Source organism: Odocoileus virginianus, chromosome 16, assembly GCF_023699985.2.
Source record: "Odocoileus virginianus isolate 20LAN1187 ecotype Illinois chromosome 16, Ovbor_1.2, whole genome shotgun sequence".
NCBI lineage: Eukaryota > Metazoa > Chordata > Mammalia > Artiodactyla > Cervidae > Odocoileus > Odocoileus virginianus.
Window position 1 is genome coordinate 19,976,565 of NC_069689.1, and position 24,486 is coordinate 20,001,050.

Below are 24,486 nucleotides of genomic sequence, written 5' to 3' on the forward strand. Positions count from 1 at the left end.
AAAACTTCCAGGTTCTATTGGAATGGCTGGAGACTAAAGTATTTGATTTTGATGTTCGATACTTAAACTCACATTTTGAGGTTTCAGTCAGCTGAAGAGTAAAAGCACATCCTTAGAAAAAGAAAAGACTGAATCTGTTTTGAGGATGAATGAACAAATCTATATGTTTTAACCTGTAGGTTTTTGGATGATAAGCAAGATGATTTGGTGAAAATTAGACTCTTGAAGGAAAACAGGAGCAGTTCCTAAAAATTTTCAAAACTTAAAAATTTGTGAAATGGGTAATTAAGGGCATATTTCTAGCTGTGCCCTGATTAAGCCTCCAGATGATTCTGAATATACACTGTAGCAGAACAGTTGCTTCTAGTTGTATTAAACTCATTACTAATGTGGTAGTGGTTTTAGACTTCTTCCAGTGAATCTTATGTTAGTACCAGTTTTCAAAACAGTATGTATTATCTCATTTATTTAAAGACAAACTGAGGCTCAGGGAGGCCACCCAGCTGACTAATTTCTGCCATGTTGATCTTACACTGTTAATGAAAATTATTTTGAGTTTGAATAGCTACTCAGTCACTGTGGAACAGATTGCTTGCCTGGGATCTCTAGAAGTTCTTGAAGGTAATAAAAAGGGACTCTTTTGAGTTCTTTTTTTAAAAATTCTGAGTAAGACTTGTGGATTTATCCTGTTAGTAATGCTGCACAACCCAGTCAGTATCATTTATATACTTCTGGCTGGCATCACTTTAGTTCAGTAAGAGATTATTGGCCTCATGATTGATAGTTAAATGATTGAATAGAATTTATATGAAGTTTAGCAGGCAGATTTTGAACATGGGATCCGTTTGTGAAGTGTCCTTGCCAAGGTGGTAAAAGTATAAGAAATAATAGATCCTTTAGGATACCTTAAAATACAGTTAGGTTTCCTCTTCAATATGGAAGCTTAATCATTCCAACCAGATGCTCAGCTCACTTTGGCTTGGCTTTTTTCACTTATTAATCAGTTTGAATTATTTTTCTTTATATATAGTCAGTAAGTTTGAAAGGGCTTGCCTGTTGGCTCAGATGGTAAAGAATCCGCCTGCAGTGCAGGAGACCCAGGTTTGTCCCTGGGTCGGGAAGATTACCTGGAGAAGGGAATGGCAACCCACTCCAGCATTCTTGCCTGGAGAATTCCATGGACACAGGAGCCTGGTGGGCTACAGCCTGTGGGATTGCAAAGAGTCAGACACGACTAAGCGACTAACGCAAGCTTGAAAAGATATCTTAAACCCCATAAATCTTATACCATGCATATTGTAGAATGCAGACTGTACTACAGCAAATGTTAAGTGGTCTTGGCATTGTGATTGTGGTGCCTTGTTGAGATTACATCTTTAGTAAGAACTGTTTATTAAACTTACTGTCATAAAAAAGTCAGTATGAAAAATAAAGGGGTGCTAGGAGCATCTTCTTGAATGTTGGTAAAAGTTAAAAAAAAAACTCTGTCCAGATAAATGCTCACATATTACAAATTTAACTGATAATTTCAAGGATGTTACGGGCCTCAAGTGCCGCAGGTAAAGAACACTGGATACTGACAATTAGGAGGAGGAATTTATTTTATTAATCCCATCTTCCTAATATACCCTTGTTATTAAAATACTCAGGACTTTCTCTTTGGCCCTTTTGACTAGAGCGTAAAATGTGACTGAATGTGCAAGCAAACTGACATAATTTTAGTTTGTGTCTTTTGATACATTTGGATTGTGTGCTCAGTTGTGCTTTTCATATATTGGTTCAACTTTTCCTTAAGGAGAACATTGCTTTCATTTTATAGATTGGATAAAGTGTAAAAGAACATTGGAAATGACTAATATCAATGTTGCAAAAAATAAAAATGAGTGCTATTCTCATTTCCCTATTGCTTTGTTCATTTGCCTTTAAAGTAGTTTGTGATAATATATGTTAATTGTTCAGACTTTTTTTTTTCTCTTAAGGACACTTTGATTGTGTGGTCTGAAGCAGAAAATTATGACTTGGCCCTCAGCTTTCAAGAAAAAGCTGGATGTGATGAAATTTGGGAGAAGATATGTCAGGTAATTTAAAATTATAAAATTAACATGCTTTCATTTTAAGCATTTTGTTTTTTGCTGTGCTTTAAGCTAATGCCTCATACTTTAAAATGCATAGAGACACATTTCATATAGATTAGTGCTGTCTGTGAAAAACTTGATTTATAGGAAAGCACAGTTTATTGACACCAGCATACCCAGTCCAGACCTTTGCTGAACTCCAGAGTTTTATATTCACCTGCCTTTCAGAGCTGTCCTCCATGAGTGCTACTAGCGTCTCAAATTCAGTATTCTAAAACTGAGCATAATCTCACTAAGGTTTGTTCATTCTCCTATTTCTCTCATCTCAGTAAATGCCATTCAGTTGCTGAAGTCAGAAACATGTTTATTCTTCCTTCATCCTCTCTGTCCATTCAGTCCTTAAACTCTTAAGCCTTCAGTGCGTTCATTTATCTTCATTGATTCTAGAATTCCTTAGTGGTTCTAGTACCTCAGTCTAGTGGTAATATCTCCACAATCTTTTGTGAATGGTCATTGATAATGCACTCCAGTGGCTCAAGCTGTTTTTTTCTTAATTAAGACTCATGTAGACCATTGTATCCTAAGGATACTTTCTCTATCTTCACGTTTATTTTATCTGGAGAAGAAATAACTTTCAGCAGATTCTTTAATTCATTGGTTCTCAAGGTGTGATCCAGCAGGATGAGCATGACCTGGGATCTGATAGAAATGCAAATTATGAGACCTCCTTCCCAGATCTGCTGAATTAGAAACTCTTTGAGTAGGTACCAGTAATTCTGTTTTAGGTAGGTACCAGTTTTAATAAACCTCTGGATCAGATTTTTTCTGTTTAAAGGGCAAGGTAGTAAATATTTTAGGCTTTGTATACTACACTGTTTAACTACTGTTTAGCTACTCAGTTCTGCTGTTGTACTGAGAAAGTAGTCATAGACAACAAACAAAATGAACATCGTTCTCTTCCCAGTAAAATTTTATTTAACAGGTTTAGTGGGCCAGGTTTGGCAGTTGTTTGTCAGTGCCTGCTTCAGGTGACTCTGGTGAACCATGACATTTGAGAGCCACTACCTTAATAGACTATGGAAGCCTCTGTTCTTGAGACACAGGTTTTCCTTCACTTGCAAAGTTTATTTCTGCTATATCATCCTACTCAGTTGTGTTTCATAAATTAACCTGTTTAGTTGTCCCTTTCCTTCTCTTAACAGGTGAAAAACTAACATATATGTATTTATGCCGTCTTCATGTTTTCTTTGCTTTCTGCCCCATGCAATTGTTTTTACAGCATATTCCTCTAGATTTTGTCATTTGTAGTTCTCCTGTAGAAAGAGATGAAATTGATGAGCTCAGGGTGGTGCTGAAAGTATCTGTTATTCATACAAATCTTGTTTCCTCTTCACTTTCCTGAGATGAACAGTCCCACCCTGCACACAGTCTTTTATTAGGCTAGTATTTAACTCAGACCTGGACTCAGTCTGTTACTGTCAGACCTGGGTCTTCTTTAAAATTCTCAGACGTTTATTATACTTTTCGTTAGTCTGTAACACCATAAATTCTTCATTTTCTCTTGGGACTCTAGTAGTACTTGTATACTTCTCTCTATAGTAACATTCCTGGGAATCATGCCTACTTTGTTGTTCTTTTCTGATATAGTTACATAGTTCATGTTCAAAGTGTCATTTCTCAATGACTTTTATGATCCTGATTGCACATCTTTTACGGTCTTCACATTCTCATTTTCTTTATATCTAGATTGACTTCTGAGATTTATCCTTTCTCCAGGAAAGCTCTTTCTTCTAGCTTAGCCTTGTTTCCTTTTTAAATTTTCATTCTCAAATTGCTTCTGTTCTGAAAGCAAGACTGAAACATACTTGTCAAATATTAGAATTTCACCTTGTTTCCCTAAGCAGATCAGATTCCTAAACACAGGCCTTTTGGATTACCTGTCGAGTCTTCATATTTGCGAGTTCACTCAAGAAGATATCATTTTCAGTACAATTACAGGCTCTCATCCCTTTTCATTTGATTTTGTAATCAGATGCCTACCGTGTTTCTATAGGTAAAGCCATAGCTTGAATATTAGGAATCTAAAGCCGTGGTGAGACCTTGTGTAATTTCAAAAATCCAGAGCCAACTTGAGACCATGCCAGGTACAAGCTGTGAATGTGCCTGGCCTCCTTTTAGAGGTTCTGCCCACTGGATTAAGGTCAAGATGGTGTCACCTTGCAGCATATTTCAAGACTTAGTCCAGGTCTTCTTCCCTTCTGATACTCATCAACATCTCTTGACCATTCTAAGCAACTTAAGTTTGTTCGTCATTTCACATGAGGCTTATTTTTTCCATCCCTTTGCCATTCAGTTCGGCCTTTTGAGCTGGTTTAATACCAGTGTCAGATTATAGGGCCAAGAGAGCACAACTCATCTCATTCCAAAATAATTTTGTATTTGACCTTTTGTAAAAAGTTTCTTTTACCTTAAATTATATTTAATTATGAAGACTTATAAGTTAGTTTTTTATAACTAGAGTCCCTACACTGACATAAGGTTGGGATTTATGACAAACTTTAGAGCTTCTAGGGGATCATGAAAGGTAAAGGTTTGGATGTGTAGAAAGGAAAACTTCATGGTTTGGTTACTTAACTTTAAGCAGGTATTCTCAGGGCATAGCTCTACTGCATATAGCTTGCGTTCCTTTTTGTGTGGTTTTATTTTTATGTGGATGCACTTGTTCCCAGCTCAGTTGTTCTGAATCATATTTTTGGGCTACCAACCAGCATATTTATACCAGATCAGTGACCCACTTTGGTCCAAAGCCAGTTTGTATGTGCTCTTTCCTTGGTTTCTAAATTAACTGATATTAAATATTTTTCTTATTGCTTGCAATGATAACATATTTTCTATGGTCACAGCATTTGTTTGAATTTTACTTAAACTTTAAAGAGTTTAATGGATGTACCATAGCATAATGCTAGGAATGTTTCTGGGGTTTGCCCTGGTCTGTTGATGAATGGGTGTTTTACCATCAGGCCTCTTTGTTATGGGTCTGCAGGGCACTCTTTTTTTGTTACTTTGTTTTTGTTTTTTATTTGCAGGACACTCTTTTTTTGTTACTTTGTTTTTGTTTTTTTTCTGCAGGGCACTCTTAAGTTTACCAGTCACCGATACTTTAGTGGATCTTAGAATGTCTCCATTGCTAATAAACCTTGTACTTATGAGGAAGCTCATTACATTTCTGAACTTTGAACTTCCTTCCTTAAAATCAAAGTTGTGTATTATTTATAGAAATGTGCTTAGAAAAGCAGGCATTTATGTCAAGTTTGAAGAAAGTTCTAATCTTGAAAATAATCATTAGAGTTTGGTTATACATTTCTTATATCTAAGAATATCATTTAGATTTGCTTTGATTATACTTCTTCAGCTATTACAAATATTGTTTTATAGGTTCAAGGAAAGGACCCATCAGTGGACATCACTCAGGACCTTGTAGATGAGTCTGAAGAGGAGCGTTTCGATGATATGTCATCACCAGGTTTAGAATTGCCATCTTGTGAATTAAGTCGTCTTGAGGAAATTGCAGAACTTGTGGCGTCATCCTTACCTTCTCCCCTGCGTCGTGAAAAACTTGCACTAGCACTGGAAAATGAGGGTTATATTAAAAAGCTTTTAGAGCTTTTTCATGTGTGTGAGGATTTGGAAAATATTGAAGGACTGCACCACTTGTATGAAATTATCAAAGGCATCTTCCTCTTGAATCGAACTGCTCTTTTTGAAGTTATGTTCTCTGAGGAATGTATAATGGACGTCATTGGATGCTTAGAATATGATCCTGCTTTATCACAACCACGAAAACATAGGGAATTTCTAACAAAAACAGCCAAGTTTAAAGAAGTGATTCCCATATCAGATCCTGAGTTGAAACAAAAAATTCATCAGACATACCGAGTTCAGTATATACAAGATATGGTTCTACCTACCCCTTCAGTCTTCGAAGAAAATATGTTATCAACACTTCACTCCTTTATTTTTTTCAATAAGGTAGAAATTGTTGGTATGTTACAGGTAAGTTAGATCATTCTTTTTTTTTTTTTTTCCCTGCTTAAAAAGATGCCCAATCAGCAAAAATTTTCTGTTCCTTTAGGCACATTAATTGAATTTTATTTTTTGTTTAAAGGTATTTGATGATATTGCAAGAAATTATATAATACTGTGGGACACAGAAGGTTGTGTTTGGATTAAGGATAATAAAGGTGATTTTTTAAAAAATCTAGCTCAGAGAAATTATAGGGAAAGGATCTTAATGAAACAATTGAATGTATAATTTTAGGGATATTAAACTATCAATTAGGCATAAAACCGAATAGATTGGAACAGGAAAGAAAAAATAGAAGCCAGGAAATATATCATTAAATATAGAATACAAATTCTATAATATTTGGAGAACTCGGGGGTAATTATTTACTAACGGACTAGCTTTAGGGTCAAGAGAATATAGAAGAGGTTGGCAGGTTACAGCTGCCTGTCTCCCTACCAAAAGGCATGCTTTTGTAATGGTTGAGAGTGTGGGATGGTTAAACTTGTATTTGAGTTTCAGCTCTGCCTGCCACTTAATAGCTGTGTGACTTGGGCAACTTTCTTAATCTCTTAAAAGCTTCAGCTTCTTAATTTTAAGGTTGGTGATATTAGTATTTACCTTAAAAGGTCATCTGAAGATTAAATAAGATGGATGCTTGTAAAGCATTGAACATGATACACGACTCTTGAGTATTATTTTAAATATCTATTAATCGCCTATTAAACCTAAACTCCAAATTTTCTTTTTATAGCATGCCCAGTCTCTCAGGTGTGGTGTGTTAGGGTGCTTGCATCAGAACTACCTAGGATGCATCCTGGATTCTGCACAAAACCCACAATCCAGATCTCTGAGCTGGCTGGTAGTCTGCATTTGTAGCAGCCCGGAAGTCAGAGAATCTGTCAGTAAATGATCCCATGGCGCATGACTTAGTCTAGTCCAGCTGAGACACGCCTTCACGGTGTCAAGACGTGTGAGCTGCACACCCTGTGTGCTTTGATCCTGGGACAGTAACACATATGCGATGGGATTGGAGAGCTCTAAGACCTCACCCCAGATCTACAAATAGAACAGTTATTTGGAACCTGGATTTGCTATGTTAAAAAACGAAGCGAATAAATGTCAGCAAGAGCTGCCTGGTAGCATATGTTATGAATAAAACTGTAAATTTAATTTTTGTCTATTCCTTTTTAGAAAATTGCTATATTTTCAGTGATCCTGGTTTTGTCATTTTATATATATATATAATGAATATATATACATTCATGTATATGAATATGTATACATTCATATATACACATATATATGAATTCAAATAGAAAGGTCAGTTTTACCAAAACTGCTTTTCTGAAGCTAGTGATAAGCCCAGTTGATGTTGACTAATTTGACCTATTTTTCATTCAATACAAACAATACAAGCAATACAATTTGGTAAGTACAACAGTATTCCTCTACATAGTGTATTGTGATTGATAATGGAAAAAGAAGGGTTCTGGTACTAATGTTCATTTGTTCTTTGATAAGGAACTAGTTTTTGCTAGCTACCTAACAGATCCTTTGTTCTGGTATAGTTTTGATTCCTGGTTTCCTTGGATAGTCCTAAGTGCTATTGGTCCTTTTATTTAGCTCCACATAGTTCTCGTTTGTTTTGTTTCACAGGGATCTGTCACTTGTTTTTCTTGGTCTTCAGACCAGTAAAATGCAAGTTTTACTCATTAAGTATGAATAATTTCAAGTTAAGTTTTGTTTCCCTGCAGTATGCTCTGTAAAATGCTGACTGCTAGTGCTGTAGTCCTTCTGTTTTCTTGTTGCTGAGCATTTATATCCAAAGTGCTGCTGTGAAGAAAGGAGTTTTATGAATTTTTTTTGACAAGGAGTAATTAAAGCAGGTTCTTACCCAACTTGTACATGGTCATAAGCCTTACCATTGACTGGTTATATTCTGTGTAATACTGTGGAACATTCTTAATTCTCTATACTTCGCAGCAGTGCAGAGATTGTTTTTTAATCATTAGATTTTTATTTGGGATATATCTGAAGTGGATCTTGATATTGGAGGCCATTTGAGGTATGGCGTACGTACTGTAGAAGTAAAGGTGGGAATAACTAGAATCACAATGTTTCTTGAGCACTTGCAGCAGTGAGTATGGGGTTTATAGACTAATGGGAGATGACTCAGGCATGACTGTGTTATTGAATTTACTCCTACTTGATGTGGTAGTATGGAATTAAAATTTTAACTAGTGGCAGAAAAAAATTGAACAGGCAGTCAGGAAGTTTCTACCCACCTCCCTGCTAACTGTGATTGGGCTTTGGACAAATTTCTTAATTGTGTCTCAATTATAAAGAGGCAAGAATAGGACAACATATGTTATTTCCAAGTTCTGTACTCTTAACTTTCACATACTCAGATTAGTATCCTATAAGAGTATCATTTGATTCATTTTCAGAATAATTTGATTATGTGTTAAATTATTGTGTATGTGGAAATCTTTAAATAATGTTTCTTTAAAAGTTTTGAATTAGCTTTTTAAGTAATTGAATAATTTCTGTTTTTAAAATGTGAAGGAAGTTTTATCTTCATTTGAGAGGTTATAGAACCTTAACATCTAAGGTTAAGGTTATGAAACCCTACGAAAATGATGAGTGTATAAACCATGTTTGTTTTTGTAAATAAAGTTCCATCTAAACACAGCCATACCCATTCACTGACATTGCCTGTGGTCACTTCCTGCCATAACAGTGGAATTGAGTAGCTGTGGTAGAGAATGTGAAACCTAAAATGTTTATAATGTGGCCCTTAAATAGACAGGAAATAGAACCTTGGCGAAATACAAAGGATATCCTTATAAATCCCCAATTTATTCTTTAATAGTTTTTTTTACTTTTCTTTTAAAAAACAGCATTGCCAATACCATCTCCCCTTTTCTAGTTATGACAATTTATATCTTCTATAATAACATCTTAAAAGTATATTCTTACTATTAGCATAATTAAATTTATCCTTTGATTTCACAGGAAGATGAAAAATTTCTGACAGATTTGTTTGCACAACTAACAGATGAAGCAACAGATGAGGAAAAAAGACAAGAGTTGGTAAGAAATTTGATATTATGAAGGGCATGAAGCTCAAACAACATACCTTTTATAATTACTTACCTTTTTTCTTAATTTCAGGTTAACTTTTTAAAAGAATTTTGTGCATTCTCCCAAACGCTACAACCTCAAAACAGAGATGCTTTTTTCAAGACTTTGTCAAACATGGGTATATTACCAGCTTTAGAAGTCATCCTTGTAAGTTTATTTCTCCTTATACTTAGTCATTATATTTTTAATCCACAAAATACTGTATTTTTTATGTAACATGCAACTATTTGATTATAGCCAATATTTAATATCAGTTGAGTATTACATAAAGTTAAAAAGCTATAAAGTCCTAGTATTAGATAGCCTGTAACACAGTATTGAAAGGACACTCACAGGAATTTTCCATATTTTTAATAATTTGTTAACTTTGCAGCCTATTTGTTGAAATGTTAAAGTAGAAAAATAAATAGGAATAGAAAGTATAACTATCCATAGAACAAGAACTGTATATATGGCAGAATTTCCTTGACCTCCCTTTTTTTAATTATTATTATTTGTTAGATTTTGGATTTATATAGCTGCAAGTTTCATGTTTTTATTATAGGAGAAATAAGTGTTTTTTATCTGCAGGGCATGGATGATACACAGGTGCGAAGCGCTGCTACTGATATATTCTCATACTTGGTTGAATATAATCCATCCATGGTACGAGAGTTTGTCATGCAGGAGGCACAACAGAATGATGATGTAAGTAAGAAGTTAACAGAGCAAAAAATAACCAACAAGGTAAATATTATTTGCGCTAACAGTAAGTATTTATACATGGGGAGCTTTAACTATATGATTCATTTCTTAAAGATGTAAATAATTAATGTTTGAGAAAAGTGTAGCCATAATACCATGACTTATTCTCCTAAATTTGCTCCTGTCTCAGTCTATAAATTGTCTTACAGCAGTTATTTGATAATGCTCAACTTAAATTTCTTTAAAGCTTTTTGAGATGAAGATTCTTAATTCTGAAATAACCTGCTGTGTTGTGTTGTTTAAATCATTTAGTCAATAAATTGTTCTTCTCTTTGTGGAATTATGAATGATTTCCTGATGAAAACATTGGTTTTGTTAGGGAGAGAGTCTCAAAATCAGTCAGGATGATGAGGCATGCACACACACCCCACCTCCATCTCCTGTAACACCTGTCAATTTCAGAGTCAGTGAGAGTGTATCCTGGTGATGTGAAAGGTGCTTCCAGAGTCTGTGGTACCTGGTGTGTCTGGAAGCACTAAGTGTGTGTGCTCTCTTTTCAGATAATTAAACCAATGATCCTGAGTTTTTACTTCCTCCTTCCCCTATAAAATCTTGAAAGTACTTTGTTACTTAAAAATACTATCCTGCCCTGATTTCCTTCTTAAGGGATGAGGTTAAAAAAAAACACCTCTTAGAAAAAACATATATGCAGAATTCCAGCTTATCGTATTTTTACAAAATAGAAAATACTTTTTACTTTTTAAAAAGATCTTAATGTGTTGTGATGTCAAAATGAAGTGGAATGCCTAGAAACTTGTATATTTAATAATTTTACAAGAAAATTATAATGTCAGGGTAGGTGCAGGAAGTGCCAGATTGAACCGTTTAATATTATATTTTGCTTTTATAAAATAGTCCTATCTTGAAAACCTAAATAAACATATAGGTTTTTTAAGGACTATTGTTGTTAGCCCTGTAAGCCACTAGTTGAACACACATCGGTGTACTTTATTCATGTGCTGTAGTCTTGATTCCCAGTCTTGAATATCATTTCCATATACTGTGCATTTTCTCCTTGTCAGTCCTACTACTGCATATATAGGCATGAGCGGAGATTTTCTCACTGAATCCCTCAGTTTTTATTTACTATATGAGCCACGAAAACCAATCATAGTAGAGCATCAGGAAAACTAACAGTTTTCTGTGTCATTTGTTCTCCTGTGTGCTCTCTAAATAACACAATCCTATTTCCTCCAATTTGAGACATTTGGGTATCAGCTATTTTTTCCTTAAATTTATTTTAAACGGAAACTTCACATCATTTCCATAAATGGAGAACAGATACAGTTAGTATTTGCCATAAATAGAAGGAATCTATAGCAGTGAAAGAACAAAAGTATAAATTCTAGCTAAACATTCTTTTAATCAAGGGGATTTAAAGATAATAGAAAAAGGAACTTTCTTTTTGTTTTGGTACTGTTTGTGTAATGTGCCTATACCATACTTAGGGAAACTGCTCACTATCCTATCCTATTAAATCAGTCAAGTATTTGGTTTGCAGTTAACAAAATACAGGCGTAATACAGTAGCATATGTCATAGTATGTATTCTTTCCATTCTCTCCTATAATAAGTGATCCTTATTATATGCATTTTTCTCAACAGGATATTTTGCTCATCAACCTCATCATAGAACATATGATTTGTGATACAGACCCTGAACTTGGAGGAGCAGTCCAGCTTATGGGCCTGCTTCGAACATTAGTTGATCCAGAAAACATGTTGGCTACTGCCAATGTAAGCCACGGGCATTTTTCTCTTTTTCATGCTAGTATAATTTTTATTGCGAGTAGGAACCAGTGCAGTTAAAGTTCATGAAAGTGTTTTTGATTCCTTAGAAAACAGAAAAGACTGAATTTCTGGGTTTCTTCTACAAGCACTGTATGCATGTCCTTACTGCTCCCTTACTGGCAAATACAACTGAAGACAAACCTAGCAAAGGTAAGATAATATAGTTTGGTAGTTAAGTTGTTTGTTCTTGAATTCTGAAACTCAAAAAGTTGGTGTTAATATGTATTAGTCGCTCAGTCGTTTCCAACTCTTTGTGACCCCATGGACTGTATGTAGCCTGCCAGGTTCCTCTGTTCATGGAATTCTCCAGGCAAGAATACTGGAGTCAGGTAGCCATTCCCTTCTCCAGGGGATCTTCCCAACCCAGGGAACAAACCCAGGTCTCCTGCATTTGTAGGCAGATTGTTTACCACCTGAGCCACCAGGAGGTCTACTAATATATTTTCAAAACAGGTAATGTCAAGATAAATTTCTTTTTTTAAAATGTTATAATCAGACGTAGTAGAACTGTGAAAGAAGATACCAGAGATAATTTGTTGCCCTCAGAGTTTTAGAACAATTTTTTTTGTTAAAGCAGTATTTGTTTAGTTTGTATTTACATATGTGAAACAAATGGAAGTAATTATTAGAGGATTGATTTTAAGTTATTTGTACTTGAGATGTGTAGATAGAGCAAAGCTTGTGCTCAGTATTAAACTTTTTTTTTTGGCACTGAGGATTATTCCAAGTTAGGATTATTTATTTTTGCATTTTATTCCTTTAGCCTCTGTGTGTGTGTGTGTGTGATTTAGAAAATAACAGTAGCTTTAGGGTCTACGTTGAGAAATTCCTTATTGAAGCTTTGACAATAAGTAATTTTGTCATATAAGTTAAATATGCTATATTGATAATTCATAATACCACTTAGAAAATAAATGTTAAATTTACACTTTTTTATGACTCTGGAAGTAAGTCTTAGGAACACAATATATAGTAGGTAAATCTTGAGGCTTCCTTCCAAACCTACATGTTTAGTTCATGAAACATTTATTGAGAGCCCTCTGTGGGAAAGGCACTGTGCTAATCTTTAGGGGTTAGATGAAGGAAATAAAAAAAAATGTGTAAAATACTTTTGGAGGCTTGCTGCCTGGTGAGGAAGATAAACCAGTGATTAGATTATAATGCAGGGTCGACTCAGTAACATGGAGTAAAAGGATGTGCAAATCAAGCACACGAATCAAAGGAGCAGAGAGAGTAGTTCATTAAAGCTGGATGATGTCTGGTAGGACCTCCTGTGATCTGCATCCGCTGAGGGACATGGTAAAAAAACATGGTAGAGCATTCTCACGCTTCGGAATAAAGCAGATCTAATAGATTTGTATCCCAGTTGCCTTACTAATAACATTTCACACCTGGGTCTTATGACACTAATACTTCAGAGTTGTTTAAATTAAATGTGAAAAAATGGAAAGCACAGTTCTTGGCACATGGTATGCATTCAGTAAGTGCTAAGTTTCCTTTTCCTTAATTTGAACATATTTGGGTTAATAGAAAGGATTTTATTTGATTGAAATTTGGGGGAAAAATTAATATAAGCCATTAAGTATAATTGTGTTTTGTTCAGATGATTTTCAGACTGCCCAGTTGTTGGCATTGGTATTGGAATTGTTAACATTTTGTGTGGAGCACCATACCTACCACATAAAGAACTACATTATTAACAAGGACATCCTCCGGAGAGTGCTGGTTCTTATGGCCTCGAAGCATGCTTTCTTGGCATTGTGTAAGTTGCTTCTGCTGGATTACTTACTGTCTCTGTAATATTGTGTTATCTTTCAGTCTTGTTGCCTGAGAAGAAAAGATCACTGATTTCAGGAAACCTAGGTTCTAATACTAAACTACACTGATAATGTACTTTTGCTACATTTTGAGTGGTGATTTTCCCGATTCTTCTCTCAGTGTACAGTAAAGATGTTAGAGTATCGCTACAAAATATATTAAGGTGTTTATTATATTATTAAAATGACATCTTAAATCATTACCTTATTTATTTTTTACTTAATACATATGGCATGACAGTCACAAATTAGACACTCTTGTGAGACTATAGAGTCTCACACTGTCACAAAGAATATATTCGTAATTTGGAAAACATACCTAATAGCACTGAGTTTCCAAAATGCGTTTTTTTCTAAGTTACAGACTGCCTAGCACAAATGTCTACAGATGGTCCATTCATTAATTCCTCAAATGTTTTCCCCTTTGATTTACTGAGACATATTTGACATATTACATTGTGTTACCTCATATATTTTAGAGCAGGGGTAACAAACCACAGCTGTGGCCAAATCCAGTCCATGGTCTGTTTTGCACAATTTGCAAGCTGAAAAAAATAGTTTTATGTTTTTAAAGCATTGTTTAAATAATAAAAAAAAAAAAGCTAGAGACCATATGTGCCCACAAAGCCTAGAATATGTATTCTGAAGACCTTTATGAGAAAGGTTTATCAACTCTTAGAGCAACAACAGTCTTTTAGCAAGGCTGTTCTAGTTATACGTTTTTCAAAAATTGACTTTCACTGTATTCATAAGACCCTAGTTTACTGAAGTGAAACATGTTTCTGAATTACAAATAGATTAATCTAGAATATTCTTGTAGCAGTCAGCCTTCTTTGGTAAGTTGGCACACCAATTTTAGGGTACACTAGAGGCTCAATAAGAGATGTTTGTTGGTATCTCTTTTGGTCTTTTGGTTTTTATGGGTAAGTTTGGTTTTGTTGGTATATAAAGGCATTGTAATTAAAAAAAAAAGGCATTGTAATCATCCACTAGTTAGAGGCCTGAAGATAAACATCTGTTTTTGCTATCTTTTTTCACTTTCATTTTAAATTACTTTGGGAATTTCCTGGTAATCCAGTGGTTAGGACTCCACACTTTCATTGCCAAGGGCACATGGGTTCAATACCTGGTTGGGGAGTCAAGATCCCAGAAGCCATGTGGTATGGCCAAAAAAAAGGTTTTGCTTAATTAATTTTTAAAATATGCTTAAATTTAAAAATGTTGTTATAAGGATACTCCTGATGTCAACATTTTATCTTTAAAACAGTATTAAAAATAGAAAGTTTAATGAATTTTTCTTAGAAGGAAATCTATCAGGGTGACAGTTGTTACAGCTGAATTATCTAGTACACATTCTGCAATATGTACTGAGAACATATGTGGTCAGATCTTTTTCAGCCAAAAGGAATATAGTGCATATAAAGAAGGGGTTTTAAACTCATACTCATTTTCCTTATAAACCTATCACAGGAAAAGTGAGAGTCCCAAAGCAAGTTGAGAGGAAGTTAATAAACACCTCTTTGAATTGTTCTTTCACATCTGGAAGGTCTTATTTCAGTGTGGGAAAGGGAGTTTCAGCAGATGGGACAGAATGGAAAAACTGAATGAGTAAATTAGTTTTGTTTCAGTAAATTTAACACATATTACCATGTTTTATTGATTCTAAGATATGTATTGATACTCATATCGAGTCTTAAAATTAATGACATGTTGTGATTAGTAGTTTTTTTGTTTTGTTTCCTTTGTAGTAGAAGAGGTTTTTTGTAATCCGTGGCATCTTAGATTTGATGGAGGATGGTACATACCTGGTATTAGGAAAAAGATGATTAAGACCTAGACTCAGCTGTCAGTTGGCTCAGAGTTCATTAGGAGGAGATAAAACCAAAACAACAGCATTATATCAAGGTGTTTTTGGATGTATAGTGAAAATGACTTATTCCACCTGAATGAATCTTGCAAAAATGAGTAAAATAAGTTGTGTCTTGATTATGAGAGAGGGTGACATTCTTGGTTGAATACATGATTCAGATGAACAGATGTTAAGTGTGATGTGTTAGTGGTTTGGTATAGGTGGAATATGTGAGTCAAGTGGAAGAGTGGCAGAAAAGGAAAGGTCTTTTCTTTAGTCCTTCATTTTGTTATTTCGCTTAGAGTACTGCAAAGAAAAATGTCTCACAGTTTGATGAGAACTATGAGGAGAACCATGACTAATTAATGAGTCTGTATTATAGGAAACTAAGCATGCTCGCAAAAATCTAAGTTTTGTATTATTATTGTTAATATTTTCCAAACTAAGTTAGGCTATCATTGATTAAACCTTACTCTTTCTCAAATAATTCTCAGTGTGGCTCTTTCCAGGATTGAGAATGAGTAGCTTCTAAAAGAAGATGCCAGTCATTAGGAATGCATTCTTTAGAACTGTCTATACAATAGGAATTTTTATCAAGAATTTCTAAAAGAGTTAGCATAAATTTGAGATTTAGGGTGTTTTCAGTCTTAGAATATATTGAAATATTAAGTATGGTTTGTTTGTTTTTTAAGGGAGGTTTTATAAGTAAATTTAGATGCCCATTTGTAAAGACATAGATTGCTTAAATTTTGAGGACTTTGCATTTTTTATATCTGCTGGTTCTTATTTTTTTTTCCTTATATTTAAAGACAGCATAAATCTGTGGGTGAGAACAGCAATTCTTACCTAGTCCTTATACATTAGACATGTTTGTGTGAGTATACACACATATACACACCAGTTTTATCAGTCTTGGCCTTTTCCAGATTCTTGGATTTTACACTGTAGCTTTTTAGCTCATACCTTTATGTTATCTGATTGTTTTTATTTAAAATATGAAAATCTATGTGAAGAATGAAGTAAAGAAAATTTTCGTGGTAGATGATTTAGTCAACTATCATTAGTTACATGTGAGGCAAAAACTTTCAAACTTACATAAGATCTCATGTTGTATAAGGTAAGATTTATTATTTCAGAGATGATTAACACTGAGCGTTAAGAGATCCCTGGCATGCTAATACAGGTTAGATGTGAGTGGAAGCACAGTGCCACTTGTACATTGAAAACCTTACAGCTGTGCTGATTGGACTTACCCCAAAAGCTTTCTCTACTCTGCTTTGAGCAGCTTGACTTCATAGAACTCACTGGTAAATTTTTAAAAGTAAGTTTTCATTCAAGAGCAAGAATAGTGTTTGGATATTTTCATGCAAGTTTCTTTTTGGGGAGAGGTATGGGTGGAAATAACACAATTCTTAATATAAATACATAAGGGCAAATGAGGAGCAAAACACAAAAGCCCATTAGAATCATTCTATCCACCTTAGCAGTTTCTGAACAAAACTGCTGTTGAGGAGATGGCAGTGGCACCATCTGCATACTCTTAGTGAATTCTAGGAAGGGAGTTCTTTTCATTTACCCAGGAAATGCATGCAGACCACGGGGTTTAGCTAGTGTGTGTTATGGTAGGACACAAGTCTCCAAAAAGCCTGCAAAGTTGGAGTAACAATTTTTAAAATAATAACACTTGCCTTAATTACTAAAAGCTTAAAATTTGGCCTATTAGCATGAGTTCTATTTTTATTCTGACAAATGGAACTGCCTAAGTTCCTCTGTCAAGCAACATTTTTAAAAAGGCTCTCAAAACTCATTGTTAGGCTTTGACTTATTATCACAAAGAAAGATGACGCTTATTGTTTAAAATGTTTTTATTTCACCATGCTTTTGTATTTGAAAATATTCAGTAGTTTAAAAATACTTTTAAACTATTTTGAACTCCCTGCCCAGTGTTTCTCTTTAGTAAGAGACACTCTTAAATAAGCTGGATTGTTAAGGCAGTTTATACTTAACTGTACCTAATTGGGCATTCACTTGTGGACCTCTTTTCTGCCAACTAAAGAAAAATTGAGCTGCTTTACTCCTCTGCCTTCCTACCCAGAAACCGTGTCAGCATGGTTGCCTGGCTACCTGCTCATGAAGGACTTGATTAATAACAAATTGGCAATTTAACGAGCCACTTCCATGATCTCCAAAGAAACCAAAATACAAACACAATATTTAATCTTGCCAACCGAAGACGATGTGACTGCATGAAGTGAGTATGCTTTTTTGAACTGTTTACAATAACTGGGGCATTAACTTACTGATAATTACATTTCGGTGAAGAGGGCTTTGTTGAAATCTAGCTGTCTGAGTATATTTGGATCTTGATGAATGGTGACTTAAGTAACTCCCCATACTTCAAGATGTAAATATACCTTTTAATCTGTAAGTTAAAGCCTAATTAATTGTAAAAAGGAAAACTAGGGAAAAAAAGCATACTCGCTGCAGCAAGCATAGAGGACCACATTTTAAAAGCATCCTCTAAATTGATTCCTAATCTATGGGAAGGCAAATTTGGGGTCCTACAGATTTCTGTGGGTTTATGGCATTTCTGCAAACACATCCAAATACAAACCAATGTAAACCCATTAACCCTGATACAAAATAATAAGAGTGTCCAAAAATAAGATCTAATTATAGAGTGGATTGCCCTAATATTTCTTCTATTGTTCTGAAGGTATATACAAAAGGTTACATTTGGAATTTTCTCATCTGCAGTAGTATGATAGGTTAATTCATTTATTAGCCCAGTCTTATTTCTTACTTCAGATATAAAATACATCTTGGTAATTAGTAACTTAATTCCAGAATTTTTCTGGCTAAGACTTGCGTTCTATGATGACATACACTGCTTTTAGTATACATTTTTCTGATAACCCTTTTGTAATCTTTTAGGTTCATACTTCTGGAAGCAGTAACTTACTACTGCACGAAGAACTATGTTTATTAAATAGTTTTATTTGTTTTTTTTTGTAATTCTAAAATACGAAAATATGGTATGTGATTTGAACAACAATACCTCTGTGTTTCAGGTGCTCTTCGTTTTAAGAGAAAGATCATTGGATTAAAAGATGAGTTTTACAACCGCTACATAATGAAAAGTTTTTTATTTGAACCAGTAGTCAAAGCATTTCTCAACAATGGATCCCGCTACAATCTGATGAACTCTGCTATAATAGAAATGTTTGAATTTATTAGAGTGGTAGGTTCTATGCTTTTTAGTTAGAATTTTTATTTTGTTTGAGAAAATCTAATAAGCATTATTGGTATTTTGGCTTTTTTGAGATTATATTTGGAGAGAATTTTTGAAAGGAAACCAATGTTACCAAAAGCTTATGAGAGATTCAGTTCCAACTAAGAAAAAAAATACTCTCAGCAGCTATGAATCCTTTATAGAATAGTTTGAAAACTGATATAATACTGTCATGTTGGTCATTTTAAGAAAGCGAAATTATAGTTGACATAGTATTTGGATGTGTTTTTATTTAGTTTTTAACTTTGAGGTTTTCTGGATTTTTCTTGACATTCCTCCGTATGTTTCTTAAGAGCGAAAACTTGATTCTTTGATGATATAGTATGTTTGCAGTTCTCAAACACTGGTGTGTGTCTCAATTATCTGTGGCATGCTTTTTAAAAAAATTATGGTAAAATATACATAACAGAATTGGCCCTTTTAACCATTTTAAAGGGTACAGTTCAGTGGCATTAAGTGCATTCACATTGTTTTGCAGTCATCACTGCCATCCATGTCTAGCACTGTTTTGTAGTGTGATTTTAAAATATATTTGCTCAGCCCAGACTTAATGAGAATCATCTAGCATGGGACCTGGGCATTTACTTTGGAAAGAGCCATGGATAATTCTGAGGTGCACCAAAAGTTGGGGGATATGGAAGTATGTTATGCCTATTTTCATTTGTCCCTAAGATTGGATAACAATTTTACGAAATTACTATTCTGGGGGAGTTAATGAGTTCATTGCAGTTAAGCCTCATATTTTGCTAAAATAACATTTTCCCTATCATTTTGTATTATAATTCTTTTTATAGGAAGATATAAAATCATTAACTGCTCATGTAGTTGAAAATTACTGGAAAGCACTGGAAGATGTAGATTATGTACAGACATTTAAAGGATTGAAACTGAGATTTGAACAACAAAGAGAAAGGCAAGATAACCCCAAACTCGACAGGTAGATTACCACATATTTGAACCTATTCAGGTTTATGGTGGTGGCTCTTTTTTGTTTGTGTATTATTTAGCTTGGCAAGGGAGGGGGAAATAAACAGATAGAAGTTGTATTTTTCTCTAATGATCAGTGTAAATGTTTTCCTGACAATGTTAGGTGAATATCAATATGACCTGTAGACCTATCTCAGGCATATATATCCAGTTAGACAACGCAAAGGAAAAGAAGCAAACCAGTGATATGACATTAAGGCTATTTTTTGCATCCAAAGTAAAATCAGATTATTAGCTTTTCTTTAATGTTACAAATTATTTTAATGAAATTGTGTAACTTTTTCCAAAATACCTGAATTCACGTACTTGTGGTATATTTTAAAATCCATAAATTAAGACTTATTAATTCCTAGTTTAATAACTGATCTGTAACAGTACAATTTTGATAATAGGGATTTTGATTCCACTAGTTAACACTTGATATGGTAGAGTGTAGTTTTTTGTTCTGTGCTGGGTCAAATCTGTTTTGTTTTTTTTTTTTCCCCACAGCCTCTATGTCTGTGAATCTGTAATATTCCATTAATCTATTAAGACTATAATTCGGGAGAATATTTGAAGACTAAAAAAGTCTTTATAAGTCTGTTCATTTTACTTTCTTCTCTTTGCTCACAGTATGCGTTCCATTTTGAGGAATCATCGATATCGAAGAGATGCTAGAACACTAGAAGATGAAGAGGAGATGTGGTTCAACACAGACGAAGACGACATGGAAGATGGGGAAGCTGTAGTGTCTCCCTCTGACAAAGCTAAGAATGATGACGACATTATGGATCCAATAAGTAAATTCATGGAGAGGAAGAAATGTATGTTGAAAAGATGGGCAGAGAAAAATGAAGGCTTTCTCACTCTAGGTTTATCCTTTTTTTCTTGACAGAGTGATTAGTATCTACTTTGTGTCACAACAGATTTTAAAAGACTTGCTTTTATAGACTTTGGATTAAATAGCTCTGTTGTGAAGGTATTAGACTAAATTTCCTTCATCTGACTTGCATAAGATATTTCAGGAAGGGTAGAACACTGAAGGTTTCCTTCCTTTTCTGGATAAGGACGCTAATATTTTGCTAAGCTTTGTTCATAAACTGAATTTCAGTGTTGCTCTCTTGCAAAGGAGTAAGCTAGTTAATTATTGTGTTTTAGAGCCACCTCACTTGGAGGTATTTTAAAAGATGAGTACAGGTGACAACTATTGACAATATTCTCATTTTTAGTAAAAGAAAGTGAGGAAAAGGAGGTGCTTCTGAAAACGAATCTTTCTGGTCGGCAGAGCCCAAGTTTCAAGCTTTCCCTCTCTAGTGGAACAAAGACTACCCTCTCCAGCCAGTCACCTGCAACAAATCTGCCTGGTTCTCCAGGCTCACCTGGATCCCCAGGCTCTCCAGGCTCTCCTGGATCCATCCCTAAAAGTACATCTCAGACGGCAGCTATTACTACCAAGGTATGTTTCAGCTTTCTCAACACTGATTGTCATGACTTGGACTCCTTTCAGTTACTGTCTTTTGGAACTGATTTTAACATTTGCAAACTAGAGAAAAATTCTCCCACCAGCAGCTGAGAGATTTCTGAAAGTTTTTACGACCCATATAGAAATTCGAATATATTCTTATTTTGGCTATTTGCATTGTAGAGTCTTAGGCTCATACTTGTATGTGTCAAAACATTTACAGAAATTTTAAAGTTTATTATTTTATCAATTTTCCCAATTAATACCCAGGTAAAGACTTCATAGGGAGAAGATAATTTAAATATCTGGATACTCCTTTTTTTTTTTTTAAAGCAAGGTTTATAAAAAAGAATTTAACTGTCTACTATCACAAACATTTCATTTAGGAATGATCAAAATTTTACCACCAAAATATGGGATAAACATAATCTGAATAAAAACCAATTTTTTTGGCCACCTTATGTTTCCCTGGACTAAGTTAACACAGTGGCATTTGGGATTCATTGATCTACATCAGGTCTGACATGAGCCACAGTGGTTTCTGGTGAAGGAGCAGGGCCTGGATGCAATGAGGAAGGAACAGGGCAGAATTACATTCCTAGCCTCTGAGAGTCTGTCTACCCTCATTTCTGCCTGTCTACCCTTATTTCTAGTGGTCTGTTTATTTTCTGTGGTTTTAATTTTGATATTGTGGAGACTGTTAAAAATTTTTAATGCATTAAGTCTTAAAACTTAAATTTTGAATTTTAAATTCAGTACTTAGTATTTATCTCCCAAGGGGTTTGCAGGGATCATGTGAAAGTGTTAAGTTTCTCAGTCGTGTCTGACTCTGTGACCCATGGACTATATAGCCTTCCAGGTTCCTCTGTCCATGGGATTCTCCAGGCAAGAATACTGGAGTGGGTTGCCATTCCCCTCTCCAGGGGATCTTTCCAACCTATGGATTGAGCCTGTGTCTCCTATATTGCAGGCAGATTTCTTTACCACCTGAGCCACCAGGGAAGTCTCATCAACTGCTTAAAATTTTATCCTGGAAAACTTGGGAAATATGCAATAAATTTCAGCTCTATACAGTCTCGCCTCCCAGAAATAACCAGTTTGTATATTGGGGTGGGGGGATGTCCTTTACTCAGACTTAAAACACGAGTATTAAAAAATGTAGTCTTTTCTTGAAATAATTCTTACTTCTGAACAGGGAGGCCTCGTGGGTCTGGTAGATTATCCTGACGATGATGAAGATGATGATGAGGATGACGACAAGGAAGACACTCTGCCATTGTCAAAGAAAGCAAAGTTTGAGTCATAATAGTGGCAACTGCTTGTGATCAGTACCTGTCGAGAAAACTGGTTCTCTACCCCTCCCCACGACAACATCGACAACACAGCAGTGGTTTCTTGTGAATGACTGACACACGGATCAGCTTGCACACTTGACTTCTGCTCATCAAGTGCCAATTCAGTGGAGCAGGAGGAGGGGACACTACACATTTAGGGGAAAGACTTACGCCTTTTGAGCTCTCCAGCCTGGACCACACATTGCCCTTTTCTCAGGGAAGGAAATGGAAACAAAAAGCCAACAGGGCAGGGGTTTTCTAAGTGGAACTCTGGTCTGCCGGGTCAGTTGCTACAATCAGAACATGCTTTCTCGGACCATGTTTGAGACTCAGAAGAATAGGCTTTTCTGCCATAATTCTTCACTAGTTAAGAATGCCAGCAGTTTCTTTGTATAAAGAGACCTGCCTTTAAAATCGTACATTCTGAACATTTTAGTCAAGTTACAACAGGTTTGGAAAAACTTCTTTGGGGGAGGGGCGAATATAAAGTTTCCTCTTTTTTATCTGTTCCCTTTGCCCTTCAAACTGCAGATTTTTTTTTTTTTTTAAGTGGGGATTTGTCCCTACTTGATTAAAGATTGAGTGGAATTCTAGATGTGGTCATTTGTGTCATAATTTTTTTTGTTTCATTTTGTTTTTGATTTTTTCTTCTCTGAGTGTATGCTTAGTTGTTGAGTATATATATTTGGGACCATTAAAATTTTTTTTGATGTAATATAACCTAACGTTGTGCTGGTACCTGTTTTACCATGTGTAATTTTTGTTCTACATTTCTTAATTTGTTTAGAGTTTTATGAAAGATGGTATAGTTTTTATTGACAAAAGCAGAGTAATCTTACAACTATGTGCATACAAAAAGCAATACTATTTTGTGACTAAATATTTTATATTAAAATTTACATCAGCAATTGTCTTGAGAATTCAGGGAAACAGAATGGAATTTAAAATTTCAACAGTTTTGTTAAACCTAGAAACGTGAAATTAGTATTCCAAAGAGATTCTGAAATTTCATATCTTGGGGGAAAATGATGGTACATTAAATCAAAATTGAGGATGAATGATTTAAGAATAACATACTGACTTTTGAATAATAAAAGAAAAGTGAAGAGTAAGAGAAATTGTATTAGTTGTATTTTTCTTTTTATTTTTTTCAACTGCTCCCTTTGGAATACCAGTTGGAATTGTAATTGATGGTTCCTAAATAAATACCTGGCCAGAGGACCATCAGATACCACTTTATTAGCAGTATTTTTTAAATAGGTTCTTGTTATTGTCTTAGGTGTGCTAAAATTTTAAGGAAACATAAATATCTCAGTTCCACATACCTTCACTTTTTTAAAGTGAAGATTTTAGAACTTATGGAAGAATGTATTTGCAAATGTGAATAAAAACTCTTATCTAGGAAAAGGATACTATTTTAAGTATCACAAACTTTCACTGGGTAACCTAACGAGCACTGTGTGCTTCTCCCTTAGCTCCTTTGCTAGCCCTCAGTACATTGCGGTACCAAAAACAAGGTGACATGCAGCAGGTGAATAGAAAACCAGAAATCAATAACTTGCTACAGTCATGAAAGAGTGTTGACTTTTTTTTTTTTTTTTTTTTAATGAAACTTTGGGTGCATTATTAACTATAAGAGTTAAGTGTATTTCACTACACTATAGAGATACTTCTGGGTCACAAGTTCTGGCAATTAATTTTAATCAATTTATATTGTAAATAAAGAGAACAAAACTTAATAGGATCTAACTTAATTATATTATGTCTTCCTTTATTACCTAGAAAGTCTATGTGAAATGTCTGTGCCTTAAACATAGAGTTTAAACTGACCTTTCTGATTGACTCATGCAACTTGTCTTGGTATCCTGGGAGTTCTTGGGTGGTGGGAAAAACCACCCCTTATTTTCATGAATTGTGGTCCAGTATATTTAAAAAAAAAAAAAAAAG

The 24,486-nt window shown here is 34.7% G+C and overlaps 1 protein-coding gene across 3 annotated transcripts in view; it reads left to right on the top strand.

Annotated features, from left to right (window-relative positions):
• Positions 1-23,132, top strand: part of PPP4R3A (protein phosphatase 4 regulatory subunit 3A) — a 34,278-nt gene extending 11,146 nt beyond the window's left edge. Inside the window, exons 1-14 of one of the 3 annotated variants that reach the window (XM_020875929.2) lie at positions 489-621; positions 1,980-2,078; positions 5,511-6,128; positions 9,157-9,234; positions 9,316-9,432; positions 9,856-10,011; positions 11,634-11,765; positions 11,867-11,969; positions 13,423-13,581; positions 18,557-18,726; positions 19,572-19,714; positions 20,377-20,567; positions 20,973-21,199; positions 22,401-23,132. In XM_020875929.2, coding sequence (XP_020731588.1) covers positions 5,586-6,128; positions 9,157-9,234; positions 9,316-9,432; positions 9,856-10,011; positions 11,634-11,765; positions 11,867-11,969; positions 13,423-13,581; positions 18,557-18,726; positions 19,572-19,714; positions 20,377-20,567; positions 20,973-21,199; positions 22,401-22,511 — 2,130 coding nt within the window. In that variant the 5' untranslated portion in view covers positions 489-621; positions 1,980-2,078; positions 5,511-5,585 and the 3' untranslated portion in view covers positions 22,512-23,132. Of the gene's footprint in view, positions 1-488; positions 622-1,979; positions 2,079-5,510; positions 6,129-9,156; positions 9,235-9,315; positions 9,433-9,855; positions 10,012-11,633; positions 11,766-11,866; positions 11,970-13,422; positions 13,582-18,556; positions 18,727-19,571; positions 19,715-20,376; positions 20,568-20,972; positions 21,200-22,400 lie in introns of those variants that run through there. The other 2 variants (XM_020875927.2, XM_020875928.2) reach the window with 2 other exon arrangements.
• Positions 23,133-24,486: the final 1,354 nt, after the last annotated feature.